Source organism: Sebastes fasciatus, chromosome 17 (assembly GCF_043250625.1).
Source record: "Sebastes fasciatus isolate fSebFas1 chromosome 17, fSebFas1.pri, whole genome shotgun sequence".
Taxonomy (NCBI): Eukaryota; Metazoa; Chordata; class Actinopteri; order Perciformes; family Sebastidae; genus Sebastes; species Sebastes fasciatus.
The window spans coordinates 7,408,308-7,434,541 of NC_133811.1; the positions used below are offsets into that span (position 1 = coordinate 7,408,308).

General features: G+C 36.3%; 2 protein-coding genes across 2 annotated transcripts; both read left to right on the forward strand.

The window, feature by feature from the left end:
* The first annotated feature begins 5,617 nt into the window (after positions 1 to 5,617).
* Positions 5,618 to 9,166, forward strand: LOC141754911 (CMP-N-acetylneuraminate-beta-galactosamide-alpha-2,3-sialyltransferase 1-like). Its single transcript, XM_074614344.1, has 6 exons — positions 5,618 to 5,715; positions 6,928 to 7,124; positions 7,216 to 7,395; positions 8,636 to 8,681; positions 8,777 to 8,896; positions 8,999 to 9,166. The coding sequence occupies exons 2-6, from the start codon at positions 6,991 to 6,993 to the stop codon at positions 9,164 to 9,166; spliced, it is 648 nt and encodes a 215-aa protein (XP_074470445.1). The 5' UTR covers positions 5,618 to 5,715; positions 6,928 to 6,990.
* A 7,349-nt stretch (positions 9,167 to 16,515) lies between these two features.
* Positions 16,516 to 20,240, forward strand: LOC141754682 (CMP-N-acetylneuraminate-beta-galactosamide-alpha-2,3-sialyltransferase 1-like). The gene is made up of 6 exons (XM_074613928.1): positions 16,516 to 16,593; positions 17,984 to 18,180; positions 18,272 to 18,451; positions 19,703 to 19,748; positions 19,844 to 19,963; positions 20,066 to 20,240. The coding sequence occupies exons 1-6, from the start codon at positions 16,516 to 16,518 to the stop codon at positions 20,231 to 20,233; spliced, it is 789 nt and encodes a 262-aa protein (XP_074470029.1). The 3' UTR covers positions 20,234 to 20,240.
* Positions 20,241 to 26,234: the final 5,994 nt, after the last annotated feature.

Sequence of the window (26,234 nt, forward strand, 5' to 3'; positions counted from 1 at the left end):
TGATCAGAGAGTGCTGTTATTCCAATCACCTTCTGCGCAGATCGCAAGCCTCATTTTCCTCCAACTCAGCTCAGTATCAGTGTTGCACCTTTCTGGACTCTTCTATTTATTATTGATATGGTCTTTTCCTGTGCGTCCATGAGAAAGTGAGTATTTGTTATAGTTGTCTATTGTTTAGTAACTGCATCGTTATAATAATTCTAAAGTCACCTGTATCATGTTATAATACTCATACTCGTTTGTCTATAAGAGTTTGAATGATAAGTTGTGTGTTTCTGTGTCAACATCATTTAAGTTAGAACAGCGCAGTGAACGGGCATATGCGGCCGTCATTAAGGGACCGTCGCACAATTACTCATACCACCCTCTGTGTGCACTCTGCTCATTGTACTGCCTGAGAGCCTGAGTCTGCTATTTGTTGACGCTCCCTTAAAGTTCAGAAGGCTGCGTTCTCTTCCTTTTATTCCTGTTTTAAACTGTTTAGCTTGCATTGTATTTCATACAATACTGTTTGTTTATTATTACTTCATGTTACTAATACCTGCTCATGTTTTCTATTTTATTTCTGTATTTAGTAACCACTATCCACACTATCCACACTATTCACAAAAGGATTTAAAAACCATCTTCAATCAATAAATGAGTGGTATCTCAAAGAGAGTGTGTGTGACCTGGACTAATTGATACATCGTCATCATATTCATGTTCTTACCGGACAACCTGTGGAGATTGTAAATGACATTCATAGAACCATCATCTAAGGGTTCATTCACTCAGCATCACTAAGGTCACAAGTTTGGTATCCATTACACCAACGCCTATTTTACAACCATGTATCACTTCAGGTTTTATTCCTCCCAGACATATCCCAGTATCTGGCAGATGGGCGCCTAAACAGTATACTTGCCAAGCCTCCCGATTTTCCCGGGAGACTTCCGTTTTTCATTGCCCTCTCCTGGTTTCCTTCCCGGGTCACAATTCGTATTTCTCCCGATTTATGTCAAATTTTCCTTTTTTTAACCTGTTTCTGGCACTGTACAGCATGTATAATCCTAAAAAAGGGACTGCAGGGGCAAAAGATTAATTATAACTGATGATTATTAGTTTATGCTAGTCATTTACGCGCAAAGTTTATGCCAGAGGGCCGAATTATTCAGTTTTCTTTCCTGAGATTTAAAGGTCAAATTAGAAGTTTAACATAATTAAAAAAAAAATAAACAGTAGAGAGATTTACATCTATATTGAGACAAAATCAAAATAAATTTACATCCGTCCATAAGAAATTTATCAAACACAGAGCTGGTTCTGGTTGCCTTCTTATTCTTAATGTTTTTAATTGTGGTGCCATACTGCCTCAGTTCTTGATAAAAATTTTCAAATTTGGGAGTCCGACCATTTCTTCTTGTGAATGTGGAATTTCCCCAAAATAGAACCAACTGTACAAAGAACATACAATCTTTATCTTTCTCATTACCTTCAAAACAAATAAGAATGTTTTATTCCTGAAATTTAATTGTTTGTCCAGTTTTCCTTCTGAAATAATGTTCAACATCCACAATTGCAAAATTTTAAAGGAAACTTCTTTAACTTTATTATTGAGACAGACTCTGTCCCCAACTACCCAACTTTTCTGCCAATTAATTTATCCATAAAGTGAAGCCCAAAAGAATCTTCCTGGAGGCAGAGTTACAGTTTGTATGAAATTCCTTATGTATTTATTAGAGCATTTATTCTTGGTAATGTTGACTTCTCCAAGGAATATACCATTATTAAATGGATCCAACATTGAAATATCCCTTACTGAACCTCTAAGAAGTTGCAGCATACTCCTCGGCAGAGCATCAAACACCACTGCATACTCTTTCGGAGTAACTGGTTTACTAAATTAGTAAAGGAATTCATTGTTCGTTAGTAACTGCCCATCAGCATTAAGAAGTTGTTTGACCAATACGACACCATTGTCGACCCATTTTCCATAATATAAGGATTTATTTTTGTATTGAATATTCTTGTTATTCCAAATGTAGCAAGTAGTTGGTGAAAAATTATGTTTGTAAATCAGTTTCCAGGCCAGCAGAGCTTATTTATGAAAATGTGCTAATTTTGAAGGTAATTTATCAATATTGTAATTACGTTTTAGTAAAAATCGAATTCCACCCATTGAGTTAAATAAATATTTAGGGAAGGTATTCCAAATTTTTAATTTTTCTTTAACCAAATTGGTTAACCATTTCAATTGAAAGTATTGTTTAATGATTCAAAAGTTAGTGCCTACAGACCACCATTTGTTTTTGTGTTGCAAAGGATATCTTTCTTTAAATAATGGCATTTGTTCCTCCAGATGAAATTGAATAAAATCTTATCCAATTTCTTGTATATTTCGGTAGGCATTGCTAATGATAAGGAGATATAGACAGACCGGGATATTCCTTCAGCTTTAGACAGTAAGACTCTGCCATTCAATGAAAGATCTGTAACAGTATCAATAACCACATCTAAGTATGTAACAGTGGTCTTCACAGGGATACCATTCAATTCTGATAGGTCACATTCCTTGAGTAGTAATAGAACAGATTTGTTCAAGTTCATTCTTAAACCTGACACAGCAGAAAATTCTTCAATATACAGAGTTGCTTTGACCACCTCATATCTATTAGACAAAAATAGTGTTGTATTGTCCGCCAGTTGGGATAATTAAAATTTTCTACCTAAGGCGGCAATGATGAATGTAAGCCGTTCTCTTAATACATCCATGGTGTAAGCAAGAATTGCCCATGCCATGGCTACTGTTTTACCAGTGCTGTAACGAAGAGAGAGGAAATTAACAAACCAAACGACATATACCGTGTGATTCTTTTGCAAAATGGACAACGAAGCAGAAAACGCAACAAAGATACATAGGTGAATCGTTTTTTTCCCCCAACCCTAGTAAATATGTATACTCTTATGCTTCTCATATGTCTTCATATAATAAGTGTTACTGGCATGCTGCCCTTCATTGTGCTTCACGTCGTACCTCGATTCACACACGAGGTATGAGCTGCAGAAACACAAGCATAGCTTTGTTCACTTTTTAAACACTAGTCCATGGGAAATAGTTGAATCATACACTTCTAGGGACTTTTACTTTGAAAAATCTCAAAATGAATTCAGTAAAAATGTTTGATTTTCAGCATGTACAGTATGTAGTCAGAGATGTCCTGAAGTTAAATAAACTGGGAAAAAAAGTTCGGAAACTTGTGTTTGGTCGATTATTTCTCTGTTGTTACAATGCTAATTGGCATTGTATTTTACATTGTTTGAAAGCCAGTTTATTTACCTTCATAATGATGTCCAACTTGTAAGGGTCATGCATTTGGGGGATGAGCAGCACAGCTGATTATGTGGGTAACGCCCAAGAAAAATTTGCCAAAATGCTCTGCCAATGGTAAACAGTGTATTCTCATAAGGCTACCAGGAAGCCTGCAATGACTGCCCTTCACCGTCAGGCCCGTTTGCGCTGGTGTCGACAACACAGACAATGGAACCTGAACATGTAGGGGAATGTCATGTTCAGTGATGAGTCCAGGTTCTGTCTGCGAAAGTTGGATTGGCAGGGTTAAAGTACGGAGACGACGCGGAGAACGCTATGCTGATTGTTGTACCGATGGAGTAAAAGCTTTTGGTGGGGGCAGTGTCATGGTGTGGGGCGGCATCTCCCTCACTGGCAAAACAAGGCTTGTCATCATTGAAGGCCATCTCAATGCAGTGAGATATCGGGATGAGATTCTGCAGCCAGTGGCGATCTCATATCTCCACAATCTGGGACCTAACTTCATCCTCCAAGATGACAACGCTCGCCCCCACAGAGCCAAGGTTATCACAGACTACCTCCACAATGTGGGAGTAGAGAGAATGGAACGGCCTGCCAAGAGTCCAGACCTCAACCCAATTCAACACATGTAGGATCAGCTTGGGCGTGCTGTACGTGTTAGAGTGACCAACACAACGACGCTGGCTGACCTGGAATGAAACCTGGTTGAGGAATGGAACGCCATCCCACAGCAACGTGTGACCAGGTTGGTGACCAGCATGAGGAGGAGGTGCCAGGCTGTTGTGGCTGCATATGGATCTTCCACCGCTACTGAGTCTCCTGACGGTGTATTAAATGAATAAAGTGTAAAATAGCCAATATGTCTTGTTTGTTCCTTGTTACTGATAGAGAGTTCAATCATCCAATCCACCAAACAACTCAAAACAAGATTCAATTCCAATAGGAGAATACACTGTTTACCATTGGCAGAGGTATTAAGGAAACCATCTGATGACATGACAAAAATGGCATTGCGTTGGACACCAAAGGGAAAACGCAAAAGAGGGAGACCCAAAACAACCTGGAGGCGAACCATCGAAGGAGAGATGAAGACGAGAGGATACAGCTGGAACAGCATTGAGAAGAAAGCAAACAACAGAGATGAGTGGAGATCCTTAGTCCGCGCCCTATGTGCCACCAGGCGCAACAAGGACTAACGAAGTAAGTAAGGGACGATACACCCATCTCCTGATTCGATACTATTCTGATACTTGGGTGCCTATTCGGGCACAGAAGAGATTCAAACAGCCATATAGAGAAAGAATTTTCTGAATTTCAAACTTTAAAAAATAATAGAGTTTAAATCTTTTTACAACTGTTTGATTTATTATTTTTTTTCTTGAAAGACTATATGTTAATATAATGACAGAAGAGGGGTAAAATCTGAAAATGATTATAAATATTAATGTCTGGGTGGATGTTGGAAACCTGCGCACAAACCCCACCCCTTCACCACAGATGTGCCAATCAGACCACCTCTTGATTGATATCTACAGTGCACCAATGAGCATTCACCTAGTTTATCATCGACCTCAGATACTCCGATACCTGTTTACTCATTATAACTGGAATAGAAGCGGATTCACTCTCTGATCAGGTAGGACAAAAAAAACATGAATAGATTTGAACTTTATATAACTTTTCATATAATAATAATAATAATAATTATTATTATTATTATTGTTATTATTAATATTGATATTAAAAAACAATACTACTAATACTACTATTACTATTACTACTAGTTATAATAATAATATTGTTATTATGGATATTATTATTAATTTAACTGACAGCATAATTTTCGTAGATATTAGGTTATATTTTGGTTCATAAATGAATGGAAATATCACTACAGGAATCAAGTGAAAATAATAATGATAATAATGATGTATCATTATTCTTATAATTTTTATTTTGTTGACAACAATAATGATAAGAATAAAATGAAAACTTTTGCTTTTTTAAATACTCAGTCCTCAACCATGAGAAAATGAATGCAAACTGTTTTATAATGACTGGCAGCTGTATTGGTCCGATATAAAAATGTGTTTATGGAAATTAAGTTTATGGATTGAGCTCTCCTCTACCAAACCGCCTTATTTGCTTTTGATGATTAGCCTGTAGCTTTAAACAAACAAATATGACAGTTTATGAGAGTTTCCCTCAATGTACACACAGTGGTTTAAGAAGTATTCAGATCATTTACTTTAGTAAAAAATAGAAATTCCTGTGAAAATACTCCACTACAATTAAATGTATCTGAAGAGGATCCCTGGTTCACGCAGCGTTTCAACAAATCTGTTGAACCATTTCTGTCAGCAAACTACAATCTGTCAGAGGACGCTTTCAACTGGTGGAAGGTAAACTGTGACCGTGTTCAGTTTCTGAACCAGCAGTTCAAATCAGGGCCAGGCAGCAAAATACAATCTCACTGAACAGTTATAGTGGCAAAACTTCAGCTCCTTTCTGTTATAGTTAGACCACTTCTTCTCAATGGTGGCAGTAGAAAGGTGTCTGACTCGTATCCGTAAACTAACTTCTTTATTCACAGGTAAGCAATGTTACAGACAGGACTCTGAGAATAACAGTGATGTTAGTGTGATATAAAGTGGAAAAATATCATTAAACCTACACAAAATGTTTTAGAATTAATTTTTACTTTACTTAAAGGGACCGTGTGTAGAATTTCGGTGAAATCTAGTGGTGAGATTGCAGATTGCACGTTACTGCAGTTTCACAAGTGTGTCATAGAACTACGGTGGCCTTCAGGTAACGTAGAAATGCGAAAGACTCTCTAGAGCTAGAGTTTGGTTTGTTTGTTCTGGGCTACTGTAGAAACAATGCGGACTCTAGGAAGAGGACCCGCTCCCTATGTAGATATGAAGGGCTCATTCTAAACTAACGAAAACACAACGATTCTTAGTTTCAGGAGATTATACACAAATTAAAAACATGGTTATGAATATTATATTCCAATTCTGCTAATAGATCCCCCGAAATGTTACACAATGTTCCTTTAAAGCAAATAATCACCACTTGGAGTAATTTTTAATCACATATAACACTGATTAAAATACATTATGAAAATATTATAATGTATTACAACTATTGGAATTATAATACACAGTGATCTATGCAAAATAAAAGTCAGTGACTAACCAACAATGATGCAGTTTTATATTACTTGACCTTATAAGTCAAGTGCTTCGAACTATAATTATACAGTGCTTTAAGCAGCAGATTATTATGCATTATAAGTATGTTTATAATGAATTATAGACATGGCCATCAGAGAAAGACTTTAATTTATTTATAGGTTACAAGTTCTACACATGTGCAGTAAGCAACTTTACAATAACCAATAAACTATCAACAAAACAAATGAACCTGATTCTAGGCAAAATACCAGAACTCTATCCATCAAGCAGAAAATACAACATTTATACATTTCACAATGTAGGCAAATATTTCAAAACTTTTAAAATCACTGTGGTGACAACATCTGACAATTTGTTTATTTAGTACAACTCATGACTGCTCTAACAGTCATCTGTGTTCTGTTTTCACGACAGCGGTTACAGGTTGAACGACGCAGCTTCAGTACCTACAGAAGAACAGTGGACAGGCTGTTCCAGATGTTCTCCCCCAGTCCAGTAGTTATAGAACCCAGACCTGACCGCTGCAGGACTTGTGCTGTGGTGGGGAACTCTGGGAATCTGAAGAGATCACATTATGGACCTCTCATAGATTTCCATGACGTCATCATACGGTAAATCCTCCAGATAAAGAAAGCTGTTTTAATCTATTATTGTCTTTTGTCCCTCCCTTTTGTATGAAACGTATCCCTCTGTACTGTCTAGAATGAACCGTGGTCATATCAAAGGCTATGAAGCGGATGTTGGGAGCAGAACAACTCATCGGATCATGTATCCAGAGAGCGCTGTGGATTTAGATAACTCCACCCATCTAGTGCTGGCTCCATTTAAGATACTAGATCTTGAGTGGGTCATGAAGGCCCTCACCACCGGATTCTCTGGAACGTGAGTCATATTTCTATGAACTATGGATGTGTGATCATTTGTCCCCAGTAGCTTATATAGTGTTCAGTATTAACTCTCATACAGGTATACTTATTCTTGTCTGTTTTCATTTTACACAATGTGCAAATAAACTGTAACTTTCCTAAAATAATATTCTGTTTTTTCTTTTCTTCAGATGACATTACTTACATAACTAATAATGTTTTGAGAAGAAATAAGATTACATTTTGCTATGCTGGTTGTTTTTTACGGTCGTTTATTCAGTCGGTAGTCCTTGTATGTTAAATAGGTTGGTTATTTCATTCCAGTAGTTTTCATTTCAAAATTCCCCTTTCCCAAAAGCCAATCACATATCTGCTCTGTCCTGTTTGTTTAGACTGACAAAACGACCAACTGGAAAAAAACATTGAGCTAGCTTTGTGCTAAATTTTAAAGTCAACATGCTAATGTGCTCACATTGACAAATGATACTACCGTATGATGATCATTAGCATGTATAATGTAAACCATATTCATTATTTTATTTCAGCGTGTTTGCATGCTAACATTTTCTAATTTGCACTTGATGGGAATGTCATTAGTGTTGCAGATATAAAACAAAGGACATTATAATTTTGATGGCGCTAGATAAAAAGTTAACACACAGACAGCAATGTCTTAAATTTCTATGAATGTTGCCAAATTTTATGGAAATCCATCCACAGATTTGGACTACCTCTCTGAAGAAGGACAACGTCTCCAAACATTATAATAATATATAATTTTAAGAAGTGTCATTGAATCAATCGAATTTAATACAAATATAGAAAATAGAAATATATTTAAGTTCAGAGAACTTGAAATGTATATAAAAAAAATTACATAAATTAAGTTAACTAAATGTATATTTTTTTAACTTAAATTGGCAGTAGGCAGTATATTTTTGGCATCATTGGGCAAAATTTTTATAATAACTTTTCAGCATATTGTGATTAAAGTGTTCTGAGAGATAACTAGACTTCTGCACCTCATCATGGCTTTGTTCTCAGGCTTTAGAAAAACTAGACCGTGACGGGAGACTTTCTCATTCACATGCTGGCAATTTCATTGTGAAAATTCTTTGAAAATTCTACAGAGTTTGGTATACACTATGTGAAATAAAACATCCTCCTGAGATAGACATTTTAGTATCATTTGACTGTACTGACAAACACATCCAATCATTTGATGTTGAGTTTGACATTTCCTACTATTTCAACAGGTCATACGCGGCAATAAAGTCAAATATCAAGGCTAACAAGGATTTGGTGAGTATTATATCCAATGCATTCAACAATGCAAAACATGATTGGCTGCAAAGGTAATGGTTCATAAAAATGAGCCTAATTGTGATTCCTAACAGGTGATGGTCATGAACCCAGCTTTCATGAGGTATGTTCATGACATGTGGCTGCAAAAGAAGGGCATGTATCCATCCACTGGCTTCATGGGTCTGGTTCTTGCCCTGCACATTTGTGACGAGGTAAGTAACACACTAATGATTAATAAGTGGATGCAAATGATTGATGACTGATGGAAAAAGCTTTGAGGCTTTTACTACGATTTTTTCTTTGTTTTCCGATAGGTCCATGTGTTTGGTTATGGAGCAGACAGTGATGGGAACTGGAGCCATTACTGGGAAAAACTCACAAACAAGAAGCTTAGAACTGGAGGACATCCTGGGAATCATGAGTATGGGGTCATCCAGGAGCTAGCTATGCAACGAAAACTCACGTTTTATACAGGGTGGTAATCTTACTCTCAGCATTTAAAGCCTTATACATCTCTTCTGGGACTGACTCCCTTTGCTGCAAACATTAACCCTTTGTAGATTAAAACTGTGAGTGGAGAATCATCCAGATCTATTGAAAGGGAATAAGCTACATGTAAAATAAATGTGACTGATCCCGTTGAGGGTGTTTAAGCTACCCAAACTGAGTCAGTGACATGAATCTAAGCCAATGAAATGTAGGATAACAACTGTTCTAAGCTGCTGTGTGCATATTTTGCTGTGTTTTCATTGTTTATTTATCGTCATTTTGCGCTGTATAAATACATAAATTAAGTAGTAAGTTCTGGGTAAAAAAAACATGTTTGAATTGAAATCCGAACATGGCAGCATGTTACAAAGCACTGATTGCTTTTGATGTGATGACATTTTTACATATTTTGTCTGCTGAATGTTTGGCCTAATAACATCATCTTTTCACTGTGACAATGTTAAAATACCAGAACAAAAATGGCCTTTGGAAGATTAGCTGTAGGTAATAGTAGAAGGACTTGAAGTGTTTCCTCAGACACTGATCTTTGTGTTTTTACACAATATATGTGAATCTCCTGGTCATGTCTATGCAGATGTCACTTTTGAAGGAGTGACAGATTATTTGCTTGTGTTACTGACTGGTAGACAAAATATAAAAATATATATCAAAAAATGTATATACTCTATAGATCGATAGCAAACAGAATAGACAAGTGGCTCTATGATTGTGACACAATAATATTCCATTAATAATAATAATAATACATTTTATTTGGTGGCGCCTCTCAAGACACCCATAAACTTAACTTATTAACTGAAAGTTATGGATAAAAGCTGTGCCCAAATCTCTTCTTGTTTATATGGAATAAAAAATGTTGGGTTGGTGAAGTACTTTACCTTATAGCACATTTTAGTTTTTGCCTTTTCTTTTGTTTTAGGTGCACTTCCCTCTATTTTAGTTATTCTTCTGTATGTGTTACTTGTTGCTATTTACATTTTTTAATGTTAAGCACATTGAATTTACTTCTAATGAAATATGTTAATGGATGTGCCTTAAACTTAACTCAAATGTTTCCAATAAAAACTATGAATTTGTGTCACAAATATTTAGCTTTAGAAGATAAATAAAATGAGTTCATCACATTATGTCACAACTTTAATTTTTCATCCAAAGCAAACTGCAATAAGTGCATTCAACCTCCACAGGAACAAGAGTTAGATGGCAGAAACATTTACAGAAAGTACTGGATTGCACCTCAGACAAAAAAACAAGTATCACACAGATACAAGGTTTTAGATTAGGCAACACTCAAACTAAATTAACAAAAATATATATAATATAATCCATGGACATCTGGAGAACATCTTGATAAGCTGTTAGAGATAATCCCAGCTCAATGTTTCCCAAACCAGTGGATGAGAAAGAAATATTGGATATTGTTAATAAGTGTAAAAACAAAGAGTCTACTGATTTTAATGACATTGATATGACTCTAGTGAAAAAGGACATTAAGGGGGTTTCAAAACCATTAACATACATCTGTAACTTCTCATTCCAAACCGGTTCATTTCCAAACAAAATTAAAATAGCTAAAGTCATACCTATGTACACAACTGGGAACAAACACAACTTCACAAACTACAGACCTGTCTCTTTACTTCCACAATTTTCCAAATTAGATTGGACTTAGAATTAGATTTAAACTTCAACAATAGATTGGACACATTTTTAGAAAAGCACTACTTTACTCACAAGTTACTCACTGACAGTCAATACGGATTCAGATCAAACAGATCAGCATCACTGGCAATAATGGAATCAATCGAGGAAATCACTAACGCTATGGATCACAAAAAATATGCAGTAGGGGTATTTATTGACATCAAAAAAGCTTTGTACACAATCAACCATGACATATGAATCAATAAACTGGAAAGCTGTGGTATCAGGGGTTTAGTATTAGATTGGTTTAGAAGCTATTTAAATAGGAGACAACAGTTTGTGAAGTTGGGAAATTTCTCTTCAACATGTTTGGACATTGCTTGTGGTGTCCCCCAGTGGTCAATGTTGGGCCCTAAATTGTTTATATTGTATATCAATGATATATGCAACATATCCAAGGTATTCAAATTAATATTGTTTGCTGACACAAATATTTTCTGTTCTGGGGAGAATTTAAAACAACTACTGGAGGACATCACTAAAGAAATGAGCAGAGTAAAAACATGGTTTGATAAAAACTAATTATCATTAAACTTGAACAAAACTAAAGTAATGTTATTTGGTAAATGTAGAATTAATACACAAGTACAGATACAGATAGATGGGGTTGAAATTGAAAGAGTTCATGAAAACAAATTTCTCTGGGTGACAATAGATGATATAGTCTGCTGGAAATCACACATTAAACATGTAGAAAATAAACTGTCAAGAAGCATCTCAGTATTAAACAAAGCCAAACAGGTTCCGGATCAGAATTCACTCCACATTCTCTACTGTTCACTAGTTTTGCCATATTTAAATTACTGTGCGGAGGTCTGGGGCAACAACTACAGATGTTCATTACATTCACTATCTATTCTCCAAAAAAGAGCAATACGGATCATTCACAATGTCGGTTATCTGGATCACACCACCTTATTATTCATACAGTCAAAATTAGTAAGATTTGCAGATCTAGTGGAATTTCAAACAGCACAAATAATGTTTAAGGCTAAAAAATAACCTGCTACCAGGAAATATTCAAAAATTGTTCAGTGATCGAGAGGGGGGTTATAATTTAAGGGGAAAGTTTAATTTCAAAACTCACAGTATACTTACGACCATGAAGAGTTTTTGTATCTCTATCTGTGGAGTGAAACTGGAACAGTTTTAATGTGGAGTTTAAGCAATGTCCAAACTTAAACCAGTTTAAAATAAGGTATAAAGACATGATTTTCTCAAGGTACAGGGATAAAGTGGGATTTAACAATCACAAGGTGTTTACAGGGGTTACTGTTTATTTATTTATTACTGTTTATTTATTTATTGGTTACTTAATATTTATTCTGTATTAGTCTATCTTCCTATTTTTTCTGTAAAGAATAATGCAAATTTGTGGATATTTGATTTTGGGAATAATGTATGCATGGTCGGATGCTGTGTATTGTATATATGTATATATGTCTATATATTTGTATATACATGTATATGTGGTATGAAGTGTGTGCATACAGTGCAATGTATGGTGTATGTATGTGTATGTGTGTATATATATATATCTGTATATATAAACTGGAAAAAGAAAGTTCTGAAACTTGTGTTTGGTGGATTATTTCTCTGTTGTTACAATGCTAATTGGCATTGTATTTTACATGGTTGGAAAGCCTGTTTATTTACCTTCACAATGATGTCCAACTTGTAAGGATCATGCATTTGTGGGATGAGCAGCACAGCTGATTATGTGGGTAGCGCCCAAGAAAAATTTGCCAAAATGCTCTGCCAATGGTAAACAGTGTATTCTCCTGTTGGTATTGACTCTTATTTTGAGATGTTTGGTGGATTGGATGATTGAACTCTCTATCAGTAACAAGGAACAAACAAGAGATATTGGCTATTTTACACTTTATTCATTTAATACACCGTTAGGAGCCTCAGTAGCGGTGGAAGATCCATACGCAGCCACAACAGCCTGGCACCTCATCATGCTGGTCACCAACCTGGTCACACGTTGCTGTGGGAAGGTGTTCCATTCCTCAGGATTCGTTGCAGGTCAGCCAGCCTGGTTGTGTTGGTCACTCTAACACGTAGAGCACGCCCAAGCTGATCCCACAAGTGTTCAATTGGGTTGAGGTCTGGACTCTTGGCAGGCCGTTCCATTCTCTCTACTCCCACATTGTGGAGGTAGTCTGTGATAACCCTGGCTCTGTGGGGGCGAGCGTTGTCATCTTGGAGGATGAAGTTAGGTCCCAGATAACAAATAGTCAGTATGATTAAGTTAAATATGTAAGTAATGAATTAGTAATGTGATTAAGTTATATTTTAAGTAATGAATTGGTATTCTGGATTGATAGCAAATTTATATATTTTTTATGTTTCTGTATGACACAGATTAAAGGAAATAATTATTGTTAGAATAATTACAAATAATAAGAATTATAGTTAGACAAATTTAAGAAAATTTAATTAGAGTATATATATGGCTCAATAAGGAAGCTGGTTAATTAATAATTGACTTATGGAGAAGGCGTGTGATTAAATAAGTTTATACTTCTCACTACTTTTCGAATATGTAAATCAAGGCATCAAGTGTTTGACAATTCATTTTTCTTATGCTTTTCATTATTTGTATATACTACTTGTTACTGACTGTCCACTTGTTGGTATGATCATTCTTTTCTTTCTTTCTTTCTTTCTTTTTTTTGTATTCTACGTGTTAGAAATACATTTTGAAATGAAATGAGTGAAATTAAATGAAATGAATAGAGAAATGTCCTCTTAAATGTCGGGGATGCAGATAGGAGCTGGTCTAGTTATTAGAAAGTATTAAAGATAATTATCAATATTAATGAAATTAATATTAATAAATTATCAATATATGTTAATAATAACAGGGCACCAAATTACATTGGTACATAAGCCCAAAATAAATAAAAATGTCTATCAAAAGTAAATAATAATTATCAAAATAATTATTAATTATATTGAATAATATGATTTAATGTATATTAAATCATCCTCTTTGAAACAAAGAGAAAATTATAGCACATTAATGTAGTCTCATAGATATCATTAAATATACTAAACTATCAATTTGGAACTTTGACTAATAATTAAATTAATAACTATAACCAAAACGTGAAGAGGATTTAAACCTGATAGCATCCAGTGACTTTTATTGGGCATCTTCAGTGGAAGATAGACGTAGCACTACAGGGTATTGTTTTAGCCTGACAAAACAAGGTCCTGCAATTTCATGGAATTCAAAGAAACAGCTGACGGTGGCTCTCTCGACTTGTGAGGCTGAATACATTGGTCTAGCAACCACTACTCGAGAAAGCATGCACTTAACTCAACTGTTAAATGGCATGGATAACAGAGTGTACACCTGTACAAAGATTCATGGTGACAATCAGGGGGCCATTGCACTGAGTAAGAACCCAGTGAACAGACAGAAGTCCAAACACATTGATGAAAAATATAATTTCATTCGTGAAGCACTCAGTGAGGGTAACATAGATATTGTGTACTACCCATCAGAAAACATGGTTGCAGATATATTGACAAAACCTGTAGCAAAGGCAAAAATTGTCAAATTCAAAAGGTGGTTCTTTGGAAATAAAGGATATGGCTTGAGATGATGAGAACAAGTGGGGGTTTTAAGTTGTGTTCTCATCTGTAATGTTAGTTATATTAACTTTAAATTGTATTATCTTATTTTATTCTTCATATGCTTCCATATTAGATTGTTAACAGTTCATCACTTATTTTGGTGAGCACGTTTTTCTATCATCCTGTATCTTCCCAGTGGTGTTCTTTATGTATTCAAATCCCAACATTAACATTTTGGTCAAAGTATGTTTTAGCATCAAAATGCTATTTTCCCTTCAAGTCCTTCTTAAACCTTTTTCCTACATCGTGACCTGACTTAGGTTTCTGCATGATGACGCTGCTACATATACAGTATATATACTAGGACTGGGACGATACAACCATCTCCTGATTCGATACTTTCATGATACTTGAGTGTCGATTCGATATATATTGCCATTTTTAAGTATTGCACTTCGATATTATGATTTATTGTCATTTTTGTTCACTTTTTTAACACTAGATTACGGGAAATAGTTGAATCATACACTTCTAGGGACTTTTACTTTGAAAAATCTCGATGAATCCGGTAATTTTTTTTTATTTTTAGCATGTATGTAGTCAGAGAAGTCCTGAAATGAAATATATCAGTAATTTTTAGGAATTATTTATAAAAAAAATTTTCAGCAACGCAAAAATCAAAGAATAAAGACATTTCCCTTACAAACTTGTGATATTACTTTATTACTTTATTACAACAAACCAACAAACCAACAAACAAACAAACCAACGCCGGTGAAAACATAACCTCCTGTTACTCAGACAACAACAATAAAAGCGTTATCTTCCTTCTTCCTCCACATAGACTCGAATGAAGCAAATATATTGATTCTGGCATTAAAGAAATCGATTTCAAAATCGTACAAAAAAATTAAAAAATCGCAATATATATTGTAGGTGAATCGATTTTTTCCCCAACCCTAGTAAATATGTATACTCATATACTTCTCATATGTCTTCATATAATAAGTGTTACTGGCATGCTGCACTTCATTTGGCTTCACGTCGTACCTTGATTCACACACAAGAGGTATGAAATGCAGAAACACAAGCATAGCTTCCTGCCATCCAAACACGTAAACTGTAATCTACCACCTGATCTCCACCAACATCAGCAGAGCCAGGACACTGCACCGCCCTATACAGCTGGCTAATTGTGCAGGTATTTTAATTACCATACAACTGCCAATACTGACAACTGTCAGACCTGATAAACCAGCTCAATAATCGCTCTTGTTTTAATCGCCCTTCAAGTCCTTCTAAAACCTTTTTCCTACATCGTGACCTGACGTAGGTTTCTGTATGATGACGGTGGTACATGTACAGTATATATACTGGGGCTGGGACGATACACCCATCTCCTGATTCAATACTATCATGATACTTGGGTGGCGATTCGGGCACAGAAAAGATTCAAACAGCCACATAGAGAAAGAATTTTCGGAATTTCAAACTTGAAAAAGTAATAGAATTTATTTATTTTCACAACCGTTCGAATTTTTAAATATTTTTCATTGAAGGACTATATGTTAATATAATGACAGAAGAGGGGTAAAATCGGAACTTTTGCGTAGAAAATGATTCTAAATATTAATGTCTGGGTGGATCTTGGACTCCTGCGCACAAACCCCACCCCTTCACCACAGATGTGCCAATCAAACAACCACTTGATTGATATCTACAGTGCACCAATGAGCATTCACCTAGTTTATCATCACCCTCAGATACTCCGATACCTGTTTACTCATTATAACTGGAATAGAAGCGGATTCACTCTCTGATCAGGTAGGACAAAAAAAACATGAATACATTTGAACTTGATATAACTTTTTATATAATAATAATAATACAAATTATTATTATTATTATTATTATTATTATTATTATTATTATTATTATTATTATTATCATTGTTATTATTAATATTGATATTAAAAACAATACTACTACTATTACTATTACTACTAATTATAATAATACTACTGTTATTATGGATTTCGACAAATCTGTTGAACCATTTCTGTCAGCAAATTACAAACTGTCAGAGGACGCTTTCAACTGGTGGAAGGTAAGTTGTGACCTTGTTCAGTCTCTCAACCAGCAGTTCAAATCAGGGTCAGGAAGTAAAATACAATCTCATTTAACAGTTATCATAGTGGCAAAACTTCAGCTCTGTTCTGTTTTAGTTAGACCACTTCTTCTCAATGGTGGCAGTAGAAAGCTGTCTGACTCGTATCCGTGAACTAACTACTTTATCCACAGGTAAGCAATGTTACAGACAGGACTCTGGGAATGATAGTGATGTTAGTGTGATATAAAGTGGAAAAAATATCATTAAACCTACACAAAATGTTGTAGAATTAATTTTGAATCTACTTAAAGGGACAGTGTGTAGAATTTGGTGACATCTAGTGGTGAGATTGAGGATTGCAACCAGCTTGGTACCCCTCCACTCACTCCTCCCCTTCCAAGACTGTGGTACCGTGAGCCGCCGAATACAAAACCATGGTAACGCCATTCACCTCTCTCAGAGGCCATCCTAACCATAATAACACTACTTTAGGAGCAACGGAAGTCAGACGACGGCCGGCGGTACCACGGTTTTGCACTCTGCGGCTCACGTTAATGCAGTTTCACAAGTGTGTTGTAGAACTACGGTGGCCTTCAGGTAACGTAGAAATGCAAAAGACTCTCTCTAGAGATAGAGTTTGGTTTGTTCGTTCTGAGCTACTGTAGAAACAATGCGCACTGCAGGAAGAGGACCCGCTCCCTATGTAGATATGAAGGGCTCATTCTAAACTAACAAAAACACAACGATTCTTAGTTTCAGGTGATTATACACTAATGAAAACATGGTTATGAATATTATATTCCAATTCTGCTAATGTTACACAATGTTCCTTTATAGCAAATAATCACCACTTGGAGTAACTTATAATCACATATAACACTGATTATAATACATTAGAAAAATATTATAATGTATTACAATTTTGGGAATTATAATACACAGTGATCTATGCAAAATAAAAGTCATTGAGTAACCAGCAATGATGCAGTTTTATATTACTTGACCTTATAAGTCAAGTGCTTCGAACTATAATTATGCAGTGCTATAAGCAGCAGATTATTATGCATTATAAGTATGTTTATAATGAATTATAGACATGGCCGTCAGAGAAAGACTTTAATTTATTTCTAGGTTACACGTTCTACACATGTGCAGTAAGCAACTTTACAATAACCAATAAACTATCACCAAAACAAATGAACCTGATTCTAGGCAAAATACCAGAACTGTATACATCAAGCAGAAAATACAACATTTATACATTTCACAATGTAGGCAAATATTTCAAAACTTTTAAAATCACTGTGGTGACAACATCTGCCAATTTGTTTATTTAGTACAACTCATGACTGCTCTAACAGTCATCTATGTTCTGTTTTCCCGACAGCAGTTACAGGTTGAACGACGCAGCTTCAGTACCAACAGAAGAACAGTGGACAGGCTGTTCCAGATGTTCCCACCCAGTCCAGTTGTTATAGAACCCAGACCTGACCGCTGCAGGACTTGTGCTGTGGTGGGGAACTCTGGGAATCTGAAGAGATCACATTATGGACCACTCATAGATTTCCATGATGTCATCATACGGTAAATCCTCCAGATAAAGAAAGCTGTTTTAATCTATTAGTGTCTTTTGTCCCTCCCTTTTGTATGAAACGTATCCCTCTGTACTGTCTAGAATGAACCGTGGTCATATCAAAGGTTATGAAGCGGATGTTGGGAGCAGAACAACTCATCGGATCATGTATCCAGAGAGCGCTGTGGATTTAGATAACTCCACCCATGTAGTGCTGGCTCCATTTAAGATACTGGATCTTGAATGGGTCATGAAGGCCCTCACCACCGGATTCTCTGGAAAGTGAGTCATATTTCTATGAACTATGGATGTGTGATCATTTTGCCCCCAGTAGCCTATATAGTGTTCAGTATTAACCCTCATACAGGTATACTTTTTCTTGTCTGTTTTCAATTTACACAATGTGGAAATTAACTGTTACTTTCCTAAAATAATATTCAGTTTTTTATTTTCTTCATATGACATAACTAATAATGTTTTGAGAAGAAATAAGATAAGATTTTGCTATTTTGGTTGTTTTTTACAGTAGTTTATTCAGTCGGTATTCCTTGTATTTTCATTTCAAAATTCCCCTTTCCCAAAAGCCAATCACATATCTGCTCTGTCCTGTTTGTTTAGATTGACAAAACGACCAACTTGAAAAAAAACATTGAGCTAGCTTTGTGCTAAATGTTAAAGTTAACATGCTAATGTGCTCACATTGACAAATGATACTACCGTATGATGATCATTAGCATGTATAATGTAAACCATATTCATCATTTTATTTCAGCGTGTTTGAATGCTAACATTTGCTAATTTGCACTTGATGGGAATGTCATTAGTGTTGCAGATATAAACCAAAGGACATTATAATTTTGACCTGATGATGGCACTATGAAAAGTTAACACACAGACAGCAATGCCTTAAATTTCTATGAATGTTGCCAAATTTTATGGAAATCCATCCACAGATTTGGACTACCTTTCTGAAGGAGGACAACGTCTCAAAACATATTAGCCCAATCATTTCAATGAATGCATATATTCCTATAGGAATATTTAATAATATATCATTTTAAGAAGTATCATTGAATCAATCGCATTTAATAAAAATATAGAAAATAGAAATATATTTAAGTTCAGAGAACTTGAAATGTATATAAAAAAACTATATAAATTAAGTTAACTAAATGTATATTTTTTTAACTTAAATTGGCAGTAGGCAGTATATTTTTGGCATCATTGGGCAAAAATACCATAATAATTTTTCAGCATATTGTAATTAAAGTGTTCTGAGAGATAGCTAGACTTCTGCACCTCATCATGGCTTTGTTCTCAGGCTTTAGAAAAACTAGACCGTGACGGGAGACTTTCTCATTCACATGCTGGCAATTTCATTGTGTAAATTCTTCGAAAATTCTACAGAGTTTGGTATACACTATGTGAAATAAAACATCCTCCTGAGATAGGCATTTTAGTATCATTTGACTGTACTGACAAACACATCCAATCATTTGATGTTGAGTTTGACATTTCCTACTATTTCAACAGGTCATACGCGGCAATAAAGTCAAATATCAAGGCTAACAAGGATTTGGTGAGTATTATATCCAATGCATTCAACAATGCAAAACATGATTGGCTGCAAAGGTAATGGTTCATAAAAATGAGCCTAATTGTGATTCCTAACAGGTGATGGTCATGAACCCAGCTTTCATGAGGTATGTTCATGACATGTGGCTGCAAAAGAAGGGCATGTATCCATCCACTGGCTTCCTGGGTCTGGTTCTTGCCCTGCACATTTGTGACGAGGTAAGTAACACACTAATGATTAATAAGTGGATGCAAATGATTGATGACTGATGGAAAAAGCTTTGAGGCTTTTACTACGATTTTTTCTTTGTTTTCCGATAGGTCCATGTGTTTGGTTATGGAGCAGACAGTGATGGGAACTGGAGCCATTACTGGGAAAAACTCACAAACAAGAAGCTTAGAACTGGAGTACATCCTGGGAATCATGAGTATGGGGTCATCCAGGAGCTAGCTATGCAACGAAAACTCACGTTTTATACAGGGTGGTGATTTTTCTCTCAGCATTTAAAGTATTTAGGCCAAGAAGCCGATGCTGCCTTACACATCTCTTCTGGGACTGACTCCCTTTGCTGCAAACATTAACTAGATTAAAACTGTGAGTGGTGAAACATTCAGATCTATGGAGAGGAAATAAACTACATGTAAAATGAACCTGACTGATCCCGTTGAGGGTGTTTGAGCTACCCAAGTGACATTATTTATTGTCATTTTGCACTGTTGCAATGCACACTGTTGCAATGCACAACTGCTTAATTTATAAATACATAAATTAAGTAGTAAGTTCTGACCCAAAAAAAAAACATGTTTGAATTGAAATCCGGACATGGCAGCATGTTACAAAGCATTGATTGTTTCTAGAAAGCAGTTTTGATGTGATGACATTTTTACATATTTTGTCTGGTGAAAGTTTGCTCTAATAACATCAATTTTTACTTTGACCATGTTAAAATATCTGAATAAAAATGGCCTTTGTAAGATTAGCAGTAGGTAATAGTAGAAATACATGAAGTGTTTCCTCAGACACTGATCTTTGTTTTTTTACATGATACTATATATGTGAATCTCCTGAGGCCTGTACTACAAAGCGAGTTCAACATACCCAGGTCATATTCTCGTTATCTGGCTTAAAGGTCACCTATTATGCAAAATGCACTTTTCCATGTCTTTTAAACATCAATATCTGTCCCCAGTGTGTCTACAGGCCACCATAGTATCATAAAAGACCATCCTCTCTCTTTTTCTCCTCCTCCGTTTGTCCGGAAATGGGTGCAGAAAAAAAAATCGCTTTTTTTCCTTCTCTTCTGACGTCATTAGAGAAATGCAAGCCATGTAAGGGTTTCCTGGTCGAACCAGAGAGAACCTTCAGTAGCTGACCCCGCCCCACAGCGCGTCACTGTCTCTCCTCCTCAACCTAACTTGAGCAAAGTCTGCAAGAACCAGCAGAACCGTCTTCATGTACTCCCATCATCTAAATATAACATGTTCTTTCACAAAGGCTTTATGTAATTACACTGTTTAAACAGATGATATTTATATATTATATATATTTGATGTCATGCATGTAGCAGAGTACAGGGAGTAAATAGTGACTTGTAAGCAACACAACACATTTCTGTTTCACAGTCAAACTTTATTTGAGTAGACAGATGACAATATTAATTATTCACAGCATTTGTAATCATCCCACCTGTTAGTTAGTTATGTTAACATGGTACAGGAGAAAGTCTTCAGCTCTGGTAAACTATGGTAAGCTAAGCTCCGGTGGTCTGTAGTCATGGTAACACAGAGACAGCTACTACTGTAAATAATATACCATTACTCTGATCTTCCATACATTTATCTTTTAGCAGAAATAATGAACTGACTACTGTTTCACATCTTCTATTTTCCACCCTGATGGTCGCTGTGTTTACACACCGTCTCATAGCGGTAGCATGTAGCTAACCCGTTAGCATGTAGCTACATGCTAACGGGTTAGCTCTGTATCTCCCATCTGCTTTCAGCTATCTGCTCTCCTCTGGGATGATTCTGTCGGTCATTTCTCACAGATGGATCTGTAAAGACAGACGTAAAACAGAGTGTATGTTTACGGTTTACAGAGTTGATGCATGAGGTAAACACTGAGCTAACTAACAGAGATATAAACAGCATTATTTACCTGAGAGAAACCGTCAGGAAAACCTGGAATCTGGACCGCAGATGTTCATCATGTGTCGCCGATTTCTGATCAGATTCCTCCGGTAACGTGCGCTGGGTGAAGTTTCTGGTTTATAAACTTTAAAGTGGTTTATAAGCTCTATTCTAGCTGCCTCTCCCTCCACTCCTCTCTCTCCACTCGTCTCTCTCTCCAGAGCTGCTCCGGGAGGGAGGGGGAGGGTGACGCTGTTGTTGTTGAGGAAGTTTGATTGACAGAAAACGCTGACCAATCAGAGCAGAGTGGGAGGAGACAGGCTGTGAATCAGGGGTTTTCAGACAGAGGCTGAATTAGGCTCTGAGGCAGGCAGACTCAGGCTGCAGTATGAGAAGAATAAAGGGTTTTTTGAACATTGCAGCATGTAAACATGTTCTAGTGCAACATTAAAATACATCTATGAACCTGGAAATGAGCATAATATGTGACCTTTAACTAACCCTAACAAACGAGATCATGCTAAGTGGTCCTACGAAGGTGGTTATCACATCGGTTAATCAACCCAGGATTTCTCAGTCTGGCTGTGAGCGCGTTCACAGGAACGGGGCGGTGTTTGCAGCATCTGACCAATCACAGACATGGACAAGTCCACAGACTTGCAGACAGACAGGCAGAGCGGCACATATTAGACAAATACGAAGAAGTTAAACACATAATCCAGGCTAAAAGTAACACAGTTGAAGCTACCAAATGCAGGAAGACCAGCTGGCAAAAGAAAAAACTCCCGATGTATGAATGTGTAAATTAACAGACTTATTAGTTTAACGGAACACTCAAAAGTCAGATATAGTCATTTAGATATAAATAGCTTTAGGAAATGCAATGGATGAATGGATTACTCTTCTTTTTACCTTATTATTATAAAGTGGTGTGTATGACTATTTCAACCTTCTTTCAGCTGCGTCCCTCTCTACTGCGGGGGGAAACGGACTCAAGAGCAAGTAAAAAAAAAATATATAAAAATATAATTCAGAGAAGTTATTACCCACAGCATATAACCAGCTGTCCTTCCTGCATTTGTCAGTTTAAATTGTGTTGTTTTTCGCGTGTTGTTATGGATAAAATCTGTGCCAGAATCTGTTTTTGTTTATATGGAATAAAAAAATAGGGGTGGTGAAGTACTTTACCTTATTAAATGTATTAAACTGAAGTAGAATGTTTTAGTTTTTGCCTTTTCTTTTGTTTTTGGTGCACTTCCCTGTATTTTATTTATTCTTCTGTATTGTTACTTGTTGCTATTTACATTTTAATGTTAAGCACATTGAATTTACATCTAATGAAATATGTTAATGAGAGTGCCTTAAACTTACCTCAAATGTTTCCAATAAAAACTATGAATTTGTGTCACAAATATTGAGCAACAACCCAAATGAAACTGCCTGTATCTATTTCCTCATGTGGACATACAGTAAGTGTTTTTATGAGTTGTAGAAATTATAAAATTCTTATAAAAATCCCACATCCTTGACTCATATATAAAAGAGTTTAGAATAAGGCCGATCATGCTGTCATGTTGAAACATAGAGCGAGCTCTTTAACTTTGTGCAATGGAGTCAAGCCCCTGCAGCCCTTCCCAAATCCATGACTTAATTAACTTTCTATTTTTTATTTTTAACAATTTGTAAAAATAACGAGAAGAACTCTGCAAAATTATTTCAATATAGTTTAGCTTCATGAAAAAATGTTAGGCCATTGTTTAGTTTTTATTTTGAGGTCAACATCAGATTGTCAAGCTTTTGAATAACTAAATGCATCTACAAAGTTGAGACATGTAATTTGCATGGATGGATTATATGGCCACTGATGCAAAAGCAAATGCATAAACTACAATTATGATTCACCAAGAGTCAAATTTACATACACATTTATACAAAAATGGATCTGTTTATGATTTGGTTATAGTTAGATCATGGTTTAGGTTTAAATAAACACTTTACGGTTAAGGAAACATTGTGGTTTGAATTAAAATGACTTCTTCGTTAACGTTAGGGGACGTTCTTCATCATTACAATAAAAAACACTTATGGCTATGGTTTGGGAACAACAGATTGGTAAAACGCTGCCACAAAGCAAGTTAATGAAATCTATGGTAACAATCTTCTTCCAAGTTAAATCTATATAAAATTCAGTGTATTTTTGTTTTCCCAGGTCATCGTGTTTGGGTTCGGTGCAGACAGATATGGAAAATGGAACCATTACTATGAAATACTCAAAAACAAACCAGTGAAAATTGGAAATCATGATGGAAATCATGAGTATGTGATCATTGAGAAACTATATTACCTTTTTCAAAGGATGGTGATATTTGTTTCTCTCTTTCTGTTCGTCTCTCTGTCTTTGTCAATTGCGTTAATGAGCAGCACCCACCGCTTTATTGATACATCATGGTCATTATAGGAGAAATGGGCAATTTATTGGAAAGAAATAAATGGAGTTGTTTCTGCTCATTGTCATGCATGTTTCTTGTCAGTGTGTTGAGGTTTAGGGGAGTAATTTCTGGAAACTTCACTTGCATAGAAGTCCTGTCTTTTGTCCTCCAGTATTCCACTGAAGGTGCTTTCCATTTTGTTTGCATAGAAGTCCTGTTCTTTGTCCTTCAGTATTCCACTGAAGGTGCTTTCCATTTTGTTTGCATAGAAGTCCTGTCTTTTGTCCTTCAGTATTCCACTGAAGGTGCTTTCCATTTTGTTTGCATAGAAGTCCTGTTCTTTGTCCTTCATTCCTCCACTGAAGGTGCTTTACATTTTGTAGAAAACCGTTTACAGTTTACATGCCCGCCAGGGCAGGACTGGCCATCTCGCATACCAGGCGTTTTCCCAGTGGGCCGACATATGTCTTTTTTTTTTTTTTTTTTGGCCCATAAAACAGGTAAATCGGCCCATTTCTTTTCCTTAATTGACACTGGGCTGGTCCAATCACTCTGTGCTGGGCGGCCACAGTGAGGAGGAGCGAGAGAGAGATGAGGGAGGGAGTGTAGAGTTTGCAGTAAGCAGTTATGGTTCTAGCTGCCTGGCTCAACATATGTCATGAGAGATGAGCAGTGCTCGAAGTGGGCCGTTATGTAGCGGTACGCAGTATTTTACTCATTTTACTCCTTGGCGTACCGTGACTTTTTCATGCGTACCGGAGCTTCTCACAAGCTGCCGGTCCTCTCCTCTGCCCTCCCCATATCAGGTTCTCTGGGAGATTCATAATGGTGATACATAACGGTGCAGAACCAGCGGATTTGCACCGCGTGGGTTCCCGTAGTGAACGGAAGCCCCGTGCTATTAATCTCCGCACGAGCTGAAGCCTGACTGTTTACATCAGAAGCGCATTTCTCTGCTTCTTCTGATCCTCTGCTGTTTACTATCCATCTCTCTCTCTGTGCTTATGTCTGTCTGCCAGGGGCGGGGCCAAAGTGGGGGCCGGAGCTGGCACTGGCCACCTCCATCAGAGTCTGAATGTGATAGGTCCGATAAGACTCAACAAACATTAATATTAATCTAATGTATCTTTGTCAATTGCGTTAATGAGCAGCACCCACCGCTTTATTGATACATCATGGTCATTATAGGAGAAATGGGTAATTTATTGGAAAAAAAATAAGTGGAGTTGTTTCTGCTCATTGTCATGCATGTTTCTTGTCAGTGTGTTGAGGTTTAGGGGAGTCATTTCTGGAAACTTCACTTGCATAGAAGTCTTGTCTTTTGTCTTTCAGTACTCCATTGAAGGTGCTTTCCATTTTGTTTAGAAAACAGTTTTAATCTGGTGCAATATTTACATGCCCGCTATTATAAAAAGCCTCTAAAATCATTATTTGCCTGGCACAATTCACCTAGTAACATCTCATTGTGACCATGTTAGTTGAATAGATGTGACAAAATGTTCTTGAACATGTAAATGAAATCCCCTCAACCTTTCTCTGTTAGAATTTATTCACAGAACCAAAGTTTCATTAAAAAATCTAAAGATAGAAATACAGTAAATGCAAATGTAAAAGTTATTTATGTTTTATGATCATTGATTGATTTCTATTTGATCTGAAATTGATTCTTTAGGTGGTAGATGTAGATGGATGTGTGTGTGTGTGTGGGGGGGGGGGGGGGGGGGGGGGTCGTAAGATGCAATAAGGATAAACTTAAGACACATGAAAACGAACAAATGGCTTCCTGTTGGGAGAAGGGAGAGAACTGCAGCAGCAGCAGCACGGCAGACGGAGACAGACTGCTAGTAGCACCCGGAGCATAGACTGGGAACACTGGGTCCAGGTGTTTCCAGTTGGCCATAACGAACCCCTGCCACCAGGTATCTGGAAAA